General features: G+C 39.3%; 1 protein-coding gene across 14 annotated transcripts in view; it reads left to right on the forward strand.

Moving 5' to 3' along the window:
- Positions 1-13,318, forward strand: part of APC (APC regulator of WNT signaling pathway) — a 137,615-nt gene that overhangs the window by 97,026 nt on the left and 27,271 nt on the right. For 9 of the 14 annotated variants that reach the window (XM_008952081.4, XM_008952092.4, XM_024928912.4 and 6 more), the window contains 2 exons: positions 8,227-8,325; positions 11,704-12,082. In XM_008952081.4, the coding sequence (XP_008950329.3) occupies positions 8,227-8,325; positions 11,704-12,082 (478 nt within the window). The remainder of the gene's footprint in view (positions 1-8,226; positions 8,326-11,703; positions 12,083-13,318) is intronic. The other 5 variants (XM_024928916.4, XM_057302329.2, XM_057302328.1 and 2 more) reach the window with 1 other exon arrangement.

The following is a 13,318-nucleotide window of genomic DNA, read 5'->3' on the forward strand; positions in this document are numbered from 1 at the left end:
TAATTGTATTTTAGGGAGTTCTGGGTTTTTGTAATTTGTTATTTGGGGAATTTAAGAAATTAGTTTTTCCAGTACCCTTTATTCTTTTTATAAGTTACATTGTTACTTTTGAATCAGCCATATATAATTTTTATATAAACAATATTTTTATACTATACAACTTACTCTTGTCATTTAATAATACTTTTGAGATATCTTTTCCTATCTATATGTGGTTTATAGATATGGAAGTTTTTAATCCATTTTTCTTTCACTATTTTTTCTTTTTTTCAAGCAACCTAAGCTTTTCTATTTGAAATTTAGAACCAGGTCTCTGATAATAGCCAGTATATAATAATAAAGCTCAATTAAAAGTGGGAAAAAGATGGAATGATAGAAAAACCCACTCTACTGCCACTGGTTTTTAAAACTTTTTCTTATGTAAAATTTTAAACATTTACAAAGACAATAATATAGTGATTCATATCCACATGTAACCTATTCACCTTAACCTCCCATTTTATTTTTTAAGAAGATTCCAGGCATCATCATCACTTCTTCCCTGTTTCACTGTGTATTTACAAAAGATAAAAGTACTTATTAAAAATACATAACTGGCCTGGTGTGGTGGCTCACACCTGTAATCTCAGCATTTCCGGAGGCCGGGGTGAGCAGATCACTTGAGGTCAGGAGTTCGAGACCAGCCTGGCCAACATGGTGAAACCCTGTCTCTACTGAAAATACAAAAATTAGCCAGATGTGGTGGCGTGCACGTGTAGTCCCAGCTACTCGGGAAGCTGAGGCAGGAGAATCACTTGAATCCAGGAGGCAGAGGTTGCAGGGAGCCGAGATCGCACCACTGCACTCCAGCCTGGGCAAGAGAGCAAGACTCTGTCTCAAAAAAATAAAAAAATTAAAAAATAAATAACTGCAGTGGCATTATTACATCTCCAAAGACTCTAACAGTAATTGTTTAATAGCATCATTTATCCAGTTAGTATTCAAACTTGCAGTTGTTTCATAAATGTCTTTTTCACAGTTTATTTGCCTCAGGGTCCAGATAAGGTCCGTGAATAGGAATTAGTATATCTCTGATATCTGTTCTAATCTGTATGTTCCTTCTTTTTGTTTTACGGCCATTTAGTTGTTGAAGAACTAAAGTTGTTTTTCTTTTTTCTTTATGGTTTTCTGGGGTTTTGTTTTTGTTTTTGTTTTTTTAGTCAGGATCTCACTCTCGCCTGGACTAGAGTGCAGTGGCAAAGCTCACTGCAGCCTTGAACTCCTGGGCTTCAGCGATCCTCTCAAGTAGCTGGTGCTATAGGCACTCACCACCATGCCCTAGGCCTCCCTCTGTTCCCCAGGCTGGTCTTGAACTCAAACTGATCTCAAGCAGTCCTCCTGCCTCAGCCTCCTGAGTTGCTGGGATTGCAGTTGTGAGCCATCATGCCTGGCTTCCAAAGGTTTTTTTTATAGAGTGTCCCATACTCTAGATTTTGCTGATGACTCCCCATGATATACTTCAACATGTTTCTTTATCATCTGTATGTCCTATAAATTGGTAGATTTCAGTATCTGAGAATATTCAAGAAGTAGAATCAGTCAAGCTTAGGGATTGGATATGAGTGTTTAGGGGGAAGGAGAAGTCGAGAATTACTCGCAGGTTTCTATTAGGCATCACTAGAAGGGTAGTGACGCAATTTAGTAATAATGCTAGATGAGAAGGAGGTTTGTGAGAGAAAATAATGAGTCTAGTTTTGGAAAAATGTTAAGTTTAACTTTAAAGATGTTAGGTCTGAGACATCAAAGCAAAAATGCACCTGGGTGCAGTAGCTCATGCCTGTAATCCCAGCACTTTGGGAAGCAAAGGCAGGTGGATCACTTGAACCCAAGAGTTTGAGACCAGTCTCAGCAACATAAGGAGACCCTGTCTCTACAAAAAATACAAAAAAAAAAAAAAAATTAGGCGTGGTGGCATGTGCCTGCAGTCCCAGCTACTTGGGAGGCTGAGGTGGCTGACCCTGGAAGGTCAAGACTGCAGTAAGCTGAGATCATGCCACTGTACTCCAGCCTAGGCAACAGAGTGAGACCCTGTCTCAAAAAAATAAAATAAACACACAAAGTAGAAATGTGAGGTAGGCTATTAGATTTGGAATTGAGAGGAAAGGTAAAGAATTGGTAATTAAAGGTATTAAAGATTTTTACATCCCCAATGAGTATACAGTGAGAAGATGAATACCTAGCCTAAAATTCCAAAGCAGTAGAATAATATTGTTACAACAAAGAGGGAACAGTTAACAGTTTCCACCATTGCCATGAGGACTAAAAAATCACCTTGGGTTTCACCAAAAAAAAAATAAAAATAAAAAAGTTCATTGCTGATCTTGTCAAATGCAATTCCTTGGGCCTTCCTTCCTACTATATTATACTGGAGTGAGTTGAAGTTAAATGGAAGGTTAAAAAGTAGAAGAGAGCAGTCAGGCGTGATGGCTCACGCCTGTAATCCAGCACTTTGGGAGGCCGAGATGGGCAGATCACGAGGTCAGGAGCACAAGACCATCCTGGCCTTGGTGAAACCCTGTCTCTACTAAAAATACAAAAATCAGCTGGGCGTGGCAGCGCGTGCCTGTAATCCCAGCTACTCGGGAGGCTGAGGCAGGAGAATCGCTTGAACCCGGGAGGGAGAGGTTGCAGTGAGCTGAGATCCTGCCACTGCACTCCAGCCTGGCGACAGAGCAAGACTCCATCTCAAAAAAAAAAGTAGAAGAGAGCAATTTTAGCTAACTGTAAAGATGTCTAGATGTGAACTGCCCAAGAGAGAAAAGATCGTTAACTGATACAGACTATAAGTTTGAGAGAAAATTTATTTCTGTTTTTAAGGTAGAAAAGATGAGGATGTTTGAATGCTGATGGGAAGGAGCCAGTAGAGAAGAGAGTTGAAGATCCCTAAGATCAAAGAGAAATGGGGAGAGAAAGGATCCAGAGCACATCTAAAGGGATGGACCTTAGATAGGAGGAGGGGAACTCTGATGTCACAGCAAAAGGTGGCGATGGATATATATGCAGGTAATTTTAAGGTTCTGGTTAGCAAGAAGTTGAGGAAATTTTGTCTGTTGGCTATTTTTTCTATAAAGTAGAAGGTAAAGTTATATGCAGTAAGAGAAGAGGAGCCACAGTTTTATATGATACAAAATGAGGCATATCAAAAATAGCCAAAGAAAGGAGAGCTGCCAAGGGAAACAAAAAGATGGCAGTTATAGCACGGAGAGTCTAGGTGTATTGGTGACCATAAATGTATATCGACAGCATCCTAAAGAGTTACGTAAGTTTCTCACATGCTCAAATTTCTCGAATGCTGCCTGGCACTTCATGTCAGGGTGTAGAGAAAACAGACAGTTGGATTCATCTGTGATTGCAATGTTTCCAGACAAATGGGGTGGAATAAGTGCAGGGCAAAGCTGTTAAAAACTAGCAAGAGAATTATGAAAGTGATAACCACAAGAAATCCAACCTGAAATACGTGCTGGATTTGCTAGTCATTTCAAGGAAGCAGTATCTTACTTGCGGTCAGGAGTTTGAGACCAGCCTGGCCAACATGGTGAAACCCTGTCTCTACTAAAAATACAAAACTTAGCCAGGAGTGGTGGCACATGCCTGTAATCCCAGCTACTCTGGAGGCTGAAGCAGGAGAATCACTTGAACCTGGGAGCCGGAGTTGGTAGTGAGCTGAGATCACGCCACTGCACTCCAGCCTGGGCAACACAGCAAAACTCCATCTCACACACACATACAAAAAAAGAACCAACATCTTAGAGAAAGTTGAAGACCAGGAAATAAAAGGAGCATGAAGTAAAATGTGGAGGATGTATGGGTATTTATAAAGCATTGAATGTGGATGGTACAGGAAAGTTGGATAGGAAAAAGGACAGTGGGAAATAGGGTCTCACACATTTGGACACTGAGAGTCAGGAATGATAACAGCGAGTGCTTCTATCTTTGGACAATGAGCAAAGCTGATTCAAGGGATGTGCAATCATGACTGACTTAGCAGGTCTTGAGGTTGTGAGAAAGTTCATCACACTCAAGTTTATTCAGAATTTAGTTTTGAGTTGGGTGGGAAACAATTCTTAGGAAGTTATTAATCATTTCTTGTTGATAGGGAGACTCTAGTCCCTCCGAAAGAAGTTGGCTCAGGTCTAGCCTTAATAAAACGCCCAAGAAAGACTCTCATGGACCAAGTTCTAGGCTCATAGAGAATACGAGTATGTGTACCTCTTGGTATCTCCTAATAATAAATACATCTAAATTTCTACTGAGACAGATTGGGGAATGAAGAGTGTCTCAAAATCCAGGAGCTATATAGGAAGATAACTAAGACTGAAGCTTAGAAAAGATCTGTTGTCTACACTGAAATGAATGTCAGAAACATGTTTTATTGTGGAAACAGGTTTTCCCTTGTTTCATAATTAAACCTCCTGTTTTCTTTTGTTTCGAGTAGTACATTAGTTAGCTATTGCTGCATAACAAATTGCCCCCAAAACTTAACAGCATTAGTAGACATTTATATTTGCTTCTATGGATCAGAAATCCTGGTGCAGCTGAGCTGCCTGTCTCTGGTTCAGGGTCTCCCACAAGACTTCAGGGTATTGGCTGGGGTTGCAGTCATCTCCATGCATAACCAGGGGAGGATCTGCTTCTAAGTTCACTTATGGCTATTGAAGGCCTCAGATCCTCATTGGATGTCAGCCAGAGAGACATCAATTCCTTGTTACATGGGCCTCACCACAGGGCAGTTCACAGCATAGTAACGCTTCCCTCAGAGGGAACAAGAGAGGTGCCCAAGATGGAAGACACGTCTTTGTAACCTTATCTTGAGAGTGCTTCTCATCACCTCTATAGCATTTTATTCACTAGAAGCAAGTCACTAAATCTAGCCAAGACTAAAGGGGAAGGGATTACAAAAACGCGTGAATACCAGGAGGCGAAGATCTATCTTAGAGGCTACCTACAAACAGTAAAAATATTTAGACATCTTCCAAGATTGTGTGTTTGCTTCAGGGTAAAGAGTCATTTCCCTTCTATAGACCAAGAAAAAGGTTCCTTGTCTGAATTTACTAAAAAAGCCCCAACTATCCTCCTTAGCCTGAGTCTCAGTCCCTCAGATCTATCCTTTATTAGTTAGAACCAGAGTGAGCTCCTTATGTTCAGATTTATTTGTAGTTCTGCCTCCCTTTCCTCTCCACACACACACAAACACAACTATACCATATTCTTCTGACCCTTGCTTATGCCTCTGCCTTTGCCTGGGCTGCCCTGTGGCTAATCCCCCTCATTCTTTTTATTAACTAAATTACTCCTCATGGTTCAAGTCCAAATTCAGATGCCACTTTTTCAGGAACCAAGACTGAATTGTGTATCTTCCTGTGTGTTCATATAGTTTCTGTCAAAGCACTTACCCACACGTATTTTCATGTTCAGCTCCTCATCTAGATTGTGTGTGTAGTGTGGGTGAGAATGTCTTATTCATTTATATTCCTGGTGACTAGTATACTACCTGGAAAGTAGCAGGGGCTCAGGCAATATTTGTTGCTTGGTTGCATGTGGATTTAAAGACCATTCCAGAAGCAGTCAATAGCTGGTGGCAGTGGAAAGAGATGTAAGATGAGTCTTTCCTTGATGCCTCTTTTCCCTTCCCTAAGGAGGATTACTAATTAGTTTTGTCCTAGAAGTGTCCCTAGTCAGCATAAAGAGTCCAGACCCACAAAGGAAGTAGAGACTGGAAAGGGGAGCCACTTTGGACTCTGAACTAGTATTCTCAGTCCAACCCCAGACTTCCCTATGCGAGTATGAATAAGTGGATTATCTTGCCTTTATATGGGGACACATTTTTTAAAACCTCTCAAGTTAGGATTTTTTAAAGATCACTTTTATTGAAGAAAGATTAGTATGTGATAAAATGTACCCATTTTAAGTGTACAGTTGAATGAGTTTTGACAAATGTAGTTTTCTCTTTAAAATGCTGATCTAAAATAGCTAATTATTGTGAACGATGATCTAAAATAGTTTTGTGCACTAGTCAGGAAAACCTCATCTTGGCTTATAACATGACTTATACAGAAGTTCTAAGCAGCCCTCATAAAAATTAACTTTGGAGTATTACCTATTTAAGGACTTTATGAAACAAATTTATAACAAATTTGAACAAGGAATTTATTACGAATTCAGAAATCTCTGTATGAGCCCTTAATTATTGCTTGATTAAAATCCTGACGAATCACTTAGGAATACATTGTTAACAGTTTTCTATGTTGTCTACCAAAGTGGAAGTTATCTGGCAAACAGTTTACATTGCTAGCTAACAGGGAAGAAAAGTTTCTAATACGTCACCATAGCTAGGCTCATTGGCTCCTGCCTGTAGTCCCAGCTACTCTGGAGGCTGAGGTGAGAGGATCACTTGAGCCAAAGAATTCAGAGCCAGCCTGGGCAACATAGTGAAACCTCGTCTCTAAAAAAAAAAAAGAAAACAGAAAAAAAAAATCACCAAAAGTGAAATTTATGCACAAAAGGAAGTTATAAGGTATGTTGGTTCCAAAATTCTCCCCTTGTACCCGCTAGAGTAGGAGGTGCCATCTCACAGTCCTCAAAACCTATTACTCCCATTGTGGTTTTCTCTTTCCCTTCTTCAATTAGCCAGAGCCTGTATATCTGAAAGACAATTCGAATGATGTCCTGCATCTTGACATTCTTACAGATTTTACTAATAGCTCCTCATTTATTTATAATTCAACAAATATTTTGTGGATACCTACTAAGCCTAAGACCACCCTTGGTACTAAGAATGCAGCAGTGAACAGAATAAAGTTTCTGTCCTCAAATAACTTACATTTTAGCTTTCCATTCTGCAAGGTTGAGAACTGCAGAAGAATGCCTGCAAATATTGCTGACACTATTCTTACAGTCATTTCCTTAATTATTAATGAATGGATTTAGCTGTGGCCTATATTTTGATAGGTCCCAGTTATTTATCTGCAACCCCACCTCCTGTCCAGAGTTGCATCCTTTGTTTTCAGGTGCCCATTGGGCATTCTTACTGGATGTCAGATTCAAAGTGAGCTCAGTTCCCCCAGTGAAAGCCATCATTTATTTCTGGGTTTCCGATATCCATTACGAGCATCATTACTTACCCATTTATCCAAGCTTGACACCTCCAAGTTGTCCTCGACTCCCAGCCCCTCTTTACTCACATCCAGTCAAGTTACTCAAGCCAGTTAATTTGACCTTCAGTTCAAGCCAATTAATTTGAATATCCTTCAAGAGCATCCCCACTTCTCTATTCTCACTGCCTTAGTTTGTGCCCTCAGAACCACTCAACTACTGAAAATACCCTCTCCCTCATTTCCTACCTGTGATCTCTCCGTGCTGTTGTTAAGACATAATTCTGATTGTACCATTCTCCTGCCTGAAGTCCAGTGACTCCACAGCTTGACAGCAACATCTTTGAAATGACATGAGATACTTAATGATTTAACCCAACCTTTATCTCTAACCATACACCTTGTGTTCTGTCCACATTACATTGGAACACTCCACGCTCTCCGTATTTGTACCTTTGCACAGTCTCCTCCGTCAGTCTCCTGTCACAAAATGCCTACCTTAAATGTTACTGATTTTATACAGCCTCTAATAGTCCCTACGCAGTAATTTCTTTCTTCCTGTTTTCCCTCAGTATTTTGTTCATTCTTCTACTGCGGTGTTTATATTATATTGCACTGCAGTCATTTATTTTTTCATGTCTTTCTCCAGTAAAAGTTTTAAACAGCCCTTTCTAAACTGTGAGATCTTAGAGAACTTGGACTGTAGCAAATTCATACTTAGTTTTCTGGCAATTTGGAGCATTTCAGAATTTGAACATTCCTTCAATGCTTTTCATCAGTGAACTTATCTGAATGTGGTTTTATTTATTTAGATCTATGAAAAATTACTACCCTAGAATTTCTTCAGTCTTTGGTTAAGTCCATTCTGCAGTTTAATACTCATATGCAAGAAACTCTCTTTTCTTTAGTTTTTCTCTAAAATATACTTAGTAAGCGTATAGGTAAGAAATATTTTGAACAGTTATAATGGTCATACTTTTTATGATGTATTTAATTGTTTATCATAAAGACACTTCATTTGGAGTACCTTAACATGATGTTATCTGTATTTACCTATAGTCTAAATTATACCATCTATAATGTGCTTAATTTTTAGGGTTCAACTACACGAATGGACCATGAAACAGCCAGTGTTTTGAGTTCTAGTAGCACACACTCTGCACCTCGAAGGCTGACAAGTCATCTGGGAACCAAGGTAACAGAAGATTACAAACCCTGGTCACTAATGCCATGACTACTTTGCTAAGACATTCTTGGCCGGTGCAGTGGCTCACACCTGTAATCCCAGCATTTTGGGAGGCCAAGGCAGGTGGATCACTTGAGGCCAGGAGTTCAAGACCAGCCTGGGCAACATGGCAAAACCCCATCTCTACTAAAAATACAAAAATTTAGCCAGTGTGGTGGCACACACCTGTGGTCCCAGCTACTCAGGAGGCTGAGGCATGAGAATAGTTTGAACCCAGGAGGCAGAGGTTGCAGTGAGCTGAGATTACACCGCTTTCTAGTGGAGAATTCTGATTCACAGTCTCTTGAAGAAATTACATATTTTTATACAACGAAGCATAAACAAAGGAAAAATCAGGTTTATAAAAAGTGCCAGATTAGCTAATTTTTAATTCTTTTTCAGTCTTTACATCCACTTTTCTGCAAGAATACTGAGTTCCAGCCAAACTGGCTCACTTCCTGCTTCCTGAACATTCCCTGTGACTTTCCCCCTCCCTTCCTTGCCTGCATTGGTGGGGACCACCATAAATGTCTGTCAGAATCCTAGCCAGCCTTCAAAACTCTTCTTGGGCTTTGCTTTTTTACAAAACATTTTCTGATTCCCAAGGTCCTCTTACCTCCCCATGTGATCCATCTGCCTCATTTGAATCACTAACAATTTGCATGAACCTGTCTTTTGGAAATCAAGAAATGTTTTTTTACTTATCTTTTGCTGTGTCTAACACAGTGCCTGCACATGAGTAAATATGTATTGAGGTGAATGGAAAAATTGTTGAAGTTGAGTGTTATTTCATGCTGATAAGTGAGCTTTCTTAGAGTATCTTTCTTAGATGTTAGCAAATATTTTAGGATTTGGGAATAATGTTTGAAAAGAAAATAGTTACTTTAGGCCGGATGTGGTGGCTCACACCTGTAATCCCAGAAATTTGGGAGGCTGAGGTGGGTGGATCACTTGAGGCCAGGAGTTCGAAACCAGCCTGACTAACATGGTGAAACCCCGTCTCTACTAAAAATACAAAATTAGCCAGGCGTGGTGGCACATGGCTGTAATCCCAGCTACTCGGGAGGCTGAGGCAGGAGAATTGTTTGAACCTGGGAGGCGGAGGTTGCAGTGAGCTGAGATTGTGCCATTGCACTCCAGCCTGGGCAACAAGAGCAAAACTCCATTTCAAAAGAAAAAAAAAAAGAGGAAAATATAGTTACTTTATTATTTTAAAGTCAGAGATTTGATTTTATTTTTATTTTATTTATTTATTTATTTTTTGAGATGGAGTCTTGCTCTGTTGCCCAGGCTGTAGTGCAGTGGCACGATCTTGGCTCACTGCAACCTCCACCTCCAGGGTTCAAGTGATTCTCCTGCCTCAGCCTCCGAAGTAGCTGGGATTACAGGTGCGTGCCACCATGCCCGGCTAATTTTTTGTATTTTTAGTAGAGATGGGGTTTTGCCATGTTGGCCAGGCTGGTCTCGAACTCCTGACCTCAGGTGATGCGCTCATCTCTGCCTCCCAAAGTGCTGGGATTAGAGGCATGAGTGACCACACCCGGCCCATCAGAGATTTTAATATTCACTAAGATGAAATGAAATTCTAATATTACTAAACGATGTATTTTCGATTAACTCGAATTCCATTAATTGTTTTCACAGCATACTCTGTATACTCTTTCTTTACTGTAAATAATATAATAGCTCTTGGGAAAGGTATTACTGAAATAACTAATGTTGATTTAAGTAATGATTTTAGAATAATCAATGATATTCTCACTATGAGGCTTAATCCTGTTTATACTTCTTGGGACCTCTTATATGCCATTCACTGTGCCAGGAGTTGTGTGTACCTTATCTCTGGTCCTCTCCAAAATTCTATGAAGTATCCATATTTCTCTAAATGAGAAAACTGAAGCAAAAAAAGTTTTAGGCATGGAAATTTAATTCCAGATCTGTCTAACCTCAACATGTAGTTTTTACTATAAAGAAAATCTTGAATATTCAAGAGTACTATTGTGTGAAAACTGGCAATTAGAATACTGTTTCTTTTTGAAGTAATTTATGCATGATAATATTAAGACCCTAGTATGTATTTTGAATGCTAGCTACTGTCCTATACATGTATTATTTTATTTCACCTTAATGGAGAAAATCTTGTTAGGTAGGTAAATTTCTCCATTTTGCAGCTCAGAAAACTGAGGCTCAGAGAAATCAAATAGCTTAACTATAATAGTATCACAGCTTGCTCCTAAGAGGTGGAGCCAAAATTTGAACCTAGCTCCGATGAAAACCCATTTATCCACAGTCCTATACTGCCTTCCTAAAACTTTCATATCTAAAGGTGTATGTGTATTTACGCATTTAAAGCAGCATTTCTAAACCTCAGCACTATTGGCTGGATAATTCTTTGTTGCATTCTAGAATGTATAGTAACGTCCCTGGTCTCTCCCCACTAGATTCCCCTAAAATACCCATCCTACAATTGTGACAACCAAAAATGTCTCCAAGATGTTGTCAAATGTGTCCCGATGGGGGCAAAATTGCCCCCAGTTGAGAACCATTGACTTATAGAGAATGATGCATTCTTTATATAATAGCCTCTACTTTTATATAATACCCTCTAGCGTTAAAATGAGTGGACCATGGCCCAGGATAACTGGGTGCCACTTTCCGGTTTCTAATCTGCTTCTAAGTAAATACGTAGAATTTATTGTCAGAGAGTAATTAGTACTTACCAGTTGCTTTTTAAAAAACTGACTACAAATCCTGGCTCTCACTCTGTATGATCATGGCATTTTCCTTTTTATGACAAAATGTTTTTAAATTTATAATCATATAATTTTAATATTATCATCTGACGAGAATTAATGATTGCTGAGAATTAGTACTTAAAATTGTTGCAGAAATGTTTTCTGTTTATTGCTTATAGGTATAGATTAAAAGAAATAAGATAAAGTTTTAAATTATGTAAAGATTTAGATAAACTACATTCTCTATGTGTGTGAAATCCGTTATTTTTCACTGATTATAGTCAGTGGATTAGCACCAACTTATCTAGGCAAACAGCACTAACAGTTTGTTAGTGAGTATGCAAAAACCTACTTTTGCTTTTAATACTGTATATTACCACTCATACTATTTACTCACATAAACAAATTGGTGATGATACATAGATTTTGAAATAACACTGATTACTTCATCCTGGAAAGGTTTTCGGGTTTTTTTTTTTTTTTTTTTTTTGGCGGTGGGGGGGTTGTTTTGTTTTTTTAGAGTTATAGTAAATATCCCATTCATCACTTAATTGGTTTTTGGCTTTTGGATATTAAAGTCATAATTTTGTTTCTAAACTCATTTGGCCCACAGGTGGAAATGGTGTATTCATTGTTGTCAATGCTTGGTACTCATGATAAGGATGATATGTCGCGAACTTTGCTAGCTATGTCTAGCTCCCAAGACAGCTGTATATCCATGCGACAGTCTGGATGTCTTCCTCTCCTCATCCAGCTTTTACATGGCAATGACAAAGACTCTGTATTGTTGGGAAATTCCCGGGGCAGTAAAGAGGCTCGGGCCAGGGCCAGTGCAGCACTCCACAACATCATTCACTCACAGCCTGATGACAAGAGAGGCAGGCGTGAAATCCGAGTCCTTCATCTTTTGGAACAGATACGCGCTTACTGTGAAACCTGTTGGGAGTGGCAGGAAGCTCATGAACAAGGCATGGACCAGGACAAAAATCCAAGTATGTTCTCTATAGTGTACATCGTAGTGCATGTTTCAAAGCAAATGTGAAATTTTTAAACAGAAAACATGTTTAGTTAATATGCTGTCTTTATGACTAAGAGGAGAAAATTCATATCAGCCATTTGTGCTACTCATATTTAAAAGATTAAGTCTGTATTTCCCTAGAAAAATTTAGCAAAGGAAAATGTTATGTGCACTACCATAAGAACAGTAAGTCAAGAGAAATTTATACAATCATAGCATAGTAGGGCCTTAGTAGAGCTAGAAAGAACTTGAGCAGTTATGTTGCCCATCTTTCACTTCATAGCTGAAGCTCATTTCATAGATGAAAGTGACTTTACATAAGTTCCTTTAGCCATTAGTGTCCAAACCATAATCTTTTACATTTGCATATCATTATATTCAGGGGATACAGAGCAGCGTTACATCTGTTATGTTATTTGCTCCTCACATCAACCTAGTGAAGTAGGAAGGGAAGGTATTATCATCTCCATTTTACAGATGAAAAAACTGAGGCTCAGAAGAGCTAAAGGACTTAACCATGGCCTCACACCTAGTAAGTAGTAGACCCAGGAACAGAGCCCAGATCTCCTGACTCTCAGCTCGGTGCTCTTCCTACTGTACCATCCAGCTGTAGACAGTGGGCCTCAGTTGCTGGGAGTGATAATCCACCCAGCTCTTCACTCAGGAAGGGACCCTTAGACCTCAGCCCCACTCCCGCAGGAGCAGCATGGGAGTTAGGACCTATGGGGATATAACTTATTTCATTCCTGTAGCCAAGAACCAAAAGCAGTAAGTATGTAAGGTAAGACCTTCCTTTCACCTGATAAGAACTGACACACACACACACACACACACACACACACACACACACACACGTGCACTACAAGTAGATGATTCTACTGTATCAGCCTATTGATGTGAAGAGGAGATGATACAAACATGACTTATGAACCTATAGCAGATTTTTTTAAGCTTAGGTATGAAGGTGAATTTATTTGAAATCTAAAAATGTTCAAGGATAAGAAAGGCCAGGTGTGGTGGTTCATGCCTGTAATGGCAGCACTTTGGGAGGCTGAGACAGGAGGATTGCTTAAGCCCAGGAGTTTAAGACCAGCTGGGCAGCATAGTGAGACACTATCTCATTTTTAAAAAATTTAAAAAGCGTAAGAAAAAAGGGATCGCCTTTCATATCTATTTGTCCTGGGGTGAGGGGAACTAGTAAGATTTTACT

This window comes from Pan paniscus, chromosome 4 (assembly GCF_029289425.2).
Source record: "Pan paniscus chromosome 4, NHGRI_mPanPan1-v2.0_pri, whole genome shotgun sequence".
In the NCBI taxonomy this organism is placed as follows: domain Eukaryota; kingdom Metazoa; phylum Chordata; class Mammalia; order Primates; family Hominidae; genus Pan; species Pan paniscus.